Here is a 5,004-nt window from a genome sequence, read left to right on the forward strand (position 1 = left end):
ACTATGGTTACTATTGACAAGTTACCAACAAAGTAACTAGTGGTATACGTCTACAGCTTCAGTAATAGATCTATAAAATATTCGGACCAACTCTGGACATACAGCACTAGGCTGAGTACTTATACATCTGAAACACTTTGTAGAAAGTCTAACATGTTCTCTAGACCGGCCCTGGTAACTATGGTTACCCTGATGCTATGCGACAGTTATTATCTTCCTTTAGTAGGTGAAACTAGCAGCACAGGACTTTTAGCTGACTAGGCTGACCAACAAGCCCCCCCCCCCCCCCCCAACAACTCAACAATAACAACTAGAATAACAAGCCCCCCCCCCCCAACAATAACGACTAGAATAACAAGCCCCCCCCCCCCCCCCCCCAACAATAACAACTAGAATAACAACCCCCCCCCCCCCCCCCCCCCCCAACAATAACAACTAGAATAACAATTATCAGAGGGATATCACAAAATGAAGGTGACAGATTTGCAACTATCTGCAATTAAAAATTCAAATTCAAGTGCAGAGCGAAAAAGCTAAATGATCACTCAAAAGCGTAAATATCATATAACACACATGCAGACCTGCACTGTGAGACAAATGACCCCACTAATAGCAGCTTAATGCACCTACCAGTTATAAAGCTGTGTTTATGAGGCTTTCCATGTTGTCCTGCAACATGTTACTAGTGACATTACGTCCTGCACTCTTGTTGTCCTGCAACATGTTACTAGTGACATTACGTCCTGCACTCTTGTTGTCCTGCAACATGTTACTAGTGACATTACGTCCTGCACTCTTGTTGTCCTGCAACATGTTACTAGTGACATTACGTCCTGCACTCTTGTTGTCCTGCAACATGTTACTAGTGACATTACGTCCTGCACTCTTGTTGTCCTGCAACATGTTACTAGTGACATTACGTCCTGCACTCTTGTTGTCCTGCAACATGTTACTAGTGACATTACGTCCTGCACTCTTGTTGTCCTGTAACATGTTACTAGTGACATTGCGTCCTGCACTCTTGTTGTCCTGCAACATGTTACTAGTGACATTGCGTCCTGCACTCTTGTTGTCCTGCAACATGTTACTAGTGACATTACGTCCTGCACTCTTGTTGTCCTGCAACATGTTACTAGTGACATTACGTCCTGCACTCTTGTTGTCCTGCAACATGTTACTAGTGACATTGCGTCCTGCACTCTTGTTGTCCTGCAACATGTTACTAGTGACATTGCGTCCTGCACTCTTGTTGTCCTGCAACATGTTACTAGTGACATTACGTCCTGCACTCTTGTTGTCCTGCAACATGTTACTAGTGACATTACGTCCTGCACTCTTGTTGTCCTGTAACATGTTACTAGTGACATTACGTCCTGCACTCTTGTTGTCCTGCAACATGTTACTAGTGACATTACGTCCTGCACTCTTGTTGTCCTGCAACATGTTACTAGTGACATTACGTCCTGCACTCTTGTTGTCCTGCAACATGTTACTAGTGACATTACGTCCTGCACTCTTGTTGTCCTGCAACATGTTACTAGTGACATTACGTCCTGCACTCTTGTTGTCCTGCAACATGTTACTAGTGACATTACGTCCTGCACTCTTGTTGTCCTGCAACATGTTACTAGTGACATTACGTCCTGCACTCTTGTTGTCCTGCAACATGTTACTAGTGACATTACGTCCTGCACTCTTGTTGTCCTGCAACATGTTACTAGTGACATTACGTCCTGCACTCTTGTTGTCCTGCAACATGTTACTAGTGACATTACGTCCTGCACTCTTGTTGTCCTGCAACATGTTACTAGTGACATTACGTCCTGCACTCTTGTTGTCCTGCAACATGTTACTAGTGACATTACGTCCTGCACTCTTGTTGTCCTGCAACATGTTACTAGTGACATTACGTCCTGCACTCTTGTTGTCCTGCAACATGTTACTAGTGACATTACGTCCTGCACTCTTGTTGTCCTGCAACATGTTACTAGTGACATTACGTCCTGCACTCTTGTTGTCCTGTAACATGTTACTAGTGACATTACGTCCTGCACTCTTGTTGTCCTGTAACATGTTACTAGTGACATTACGTCCTGCACTCTTGTTGTCCTGTAACATGTTACTAGTGACATTACGTCCTGCACTCTTGTTGTCCTGCAACATGTTACTAGTGACATTACGTCCTGCACTCTTGTTGTCCTGCAACATGTTACTAGTGACATTACGTCCTGCACTCTTGTTGTCCTGCAACATGTTACTAGTGACATTACGTCCTGCACTCTTGTTGTCCTGCAACATGTTACTAGTGACATTACGTCCTGCACTCTTGTTGTCCTGCAACATGTTACTAGTGACATTACGTCCTGCACTCTTGTTGTCCTGCAACATGTTACTAGTGACATTACGTCCTGCACTCTTGTTGTCCTGCAACATGTTACTAGTGACATTACGTCCTGCACTCTTGTTGTCCTGCAACATGTTACTAGTGACATTACGTCCTGCACTCTTGTTGTCCTGCAACATGTTACTAGTGACATTACGTCCTGCACTCTTGTTGTCCTGCAACATGTTACTAGTGACATTACGTCCTGCACTCTTGTTGTCCTGCAACATGTTACTAGTGACATTACGTCCTGCACTCTTGTTGTCCTGCAACATGTTACTAGTGACATTACGTCCTGCACTCTTGTTGTCCTGCAACATGTTACTAGTGACATTACGTCCTGCACTCTTGTTGTCCTGCAACATGTTACTAGTGACATTACGTCCTGCACTCTTGTTGTCCTGCAACATGTTACTAGTGACATTACGTCCTGCACTCTTGTTGTCCTGCAACATGTTACTAGTGACATTACGTCCTGCACTCTTGTTGTCCTGCAACATGTTACTAGTGACATTACGTCCTGCACTCTTGTTGTCCTGCAACATGTTACTAGTGACATTACGTCCTGCACTCTTGTTGTCCTGCAACATGTTACTAGTGACATTACGTCCTGCACTCTTGTTGTCCTGCAACATGTTACTAGTGACATTACGTCCTGCACTCTTGTTGTCCTGCAACATGTTACTAGTGACATTACGTCCTGCACTCTTGTTGTCCTGCAACATGTTACTAGTGACATTACGTCCTGCACTCTTGTTGTCCTGCAACATGTTACTAGTGACATTACGTCCTGCACTCTTGTTGTCCTGCAACATGTTACTAGTGACATTACGTCCTGCACTCTTGTTGTCCTGCAACATGTTACTAGTGACATTACGTCCTGCACTCTTGTTGTCCTGCAACATGTTACTAGTGACATTACGTCCTGCACTCTTGTTGTCCTGCAACATGTTACTAGTGACATTACGTCCTGCACTCTTGTTGTCCTGTAACATGTTACTAGTGACATTACGTCCTGCACTCTTGTTGTCCTGTAACATGTTACTAGTGACATTACGTCCTGCACTCTTGTTGTCCTGCAACATGTTACTAGTGACATTACGTCCTGCACTCTTGTTGTCCTGCAACGTGTTACTAGTGACATTACGTCCTGCACTCTTGTTGTCCTGCAACATGTTACTAGTGACATTACGTCCTGCACTCTTGTTGTCCTGTAACATGTTACTAGTGACATTACGTCCTGCACTCTTGTTGTCCTGCAACATGTTACTAGTGACATTACGTCCTGCACTCTTGTTGTCCTGCAACGTGTTACTAGTGACATTACGTCCTGCACTCTTGTTGTCCTGCAACATGTTACTAGTGACATTACGTCCTGCACTCTTGTTGTCCTGCAACATGTTACTAGTGACATTACGTCCTGCACTCTTGTTGTCCTGCAACATGTTACTAGTGACATTACGTCCTGCACTCTTGTTGTCCTGCAACATGTTACTAGTGACATTACGTCCTGCACTCTTAGCAACGTTAATAATATCACCCTCTTCTGAGTATATCATTAATATTACTCCATCAGCTCTACATCGATAAGGTTGCGACACAGTGACAAGGTTGCGACACAGTGACAAGGTTGCGACGCGGTGACAAGGTTGCAACACAGTGACAAGGTTGCAACCAGTGAGACAGCAACAAGGTTGCGACACAGCGCTACAGTGACAAGGTTGCGACACAGCGACAAGGTTGCGACACAGCGACAAGGTTGCGACACAGCGACAAGGTTGTGACACAGCGACAAGGTTGCGACACAGTGACAAGGTTGCGACACAGCGACAATGTTGCGACACAGCAACAAGGTTGCGACACAGCGACATTGTCGACAAGTCTGTTAACACAGGAAAGTAGAGACGACTTACAGCCCCCTATTATTAGTTACTAATAGTACTAATTAGTTTTAGGCTCGGAGAAATATCTCACTTGTCTGATATAAGCAGCGCTCCTTATATGGGCATCACGTGTTCACTGTGCAGCTTGATGTTGAGGATTGCGAAACAGTTCCTGTGTTGCACGATGAGTAATGTACAAACCGAAGACGACAATCATGACGACAATCACACAAGTTTTCTGAATTCTGATGTCAACATTTCGAAACTAGTAAAGTACAACAACATGAGACAAACGGGCTGTGGAAGGAGAGAAGTAAATTCAACACGAGAAAAGGGTTATATTTTAGAATACACACGGGACTAGTGGTCAACTCCGTGGTCTGGTTACTACGGTTACCCTGATACTCCGGGGTCTGGTTACTATGGTTACCCTGATACTCCGTGGTCTGGTTACTATGGTTACCCTGATACTCCGTGGTCTGGTTACTATGGTTACCCTGATACTCCGTGGTCTGGTTACTATGGTTACCCTGATACTCCGTGGTCTGGTTACTATGGTTACCCTGATACTCCGTGGTCTGGTTACTACGGTTACCCTGATACTCCGTGGTCTGGTTACTACGGTTACCCTGATACTCCGTGGCCTGGTTACTACGGTTACCCTGATACTCCGTGGTCTGGTTACTATGGTTACCCTGATACTCCGTGGTCTGGTTACTATGGTTACCCTGATACTCC

At 44.8% G+C, this 5,004-nt stretch overlaps 1 protein-coding gene across 1 annotated transcript; it reads right to left on the reverse strand.

The window, feature by feature from the left end:
- Positions 1-633: 633 nt before the first annotated feature.
- Positions 634-3,942, reverse strand: LOC134824833 (uncharacterized). Its single transcript, XM_063836809.1, has one exon. It carries the CDS (start codon positions 3,940-3,942, stop codon positions 634-636), a length of 3,309 nt encoding a protein of 1,102 aa, XP_063692879.1.
- Positions 3,943-5,004: the final 1,062 nt, after the last annotated feature.

This window comes from Bolinopsis microptera, chromosome 13 (genome assembly GCF_026151205.1).
Source record: "Bolinopsis microptera isolate Bmic1 chromosome 13, MBARI_Bmic_1.0, whole genome shotgun sequence".
NCBI lineage: Eukaryota > Metazoa > Ctenophora > Tentaculata > Lobata > Bolinopsidae > Bolinopsis > Bolinopsis microptera.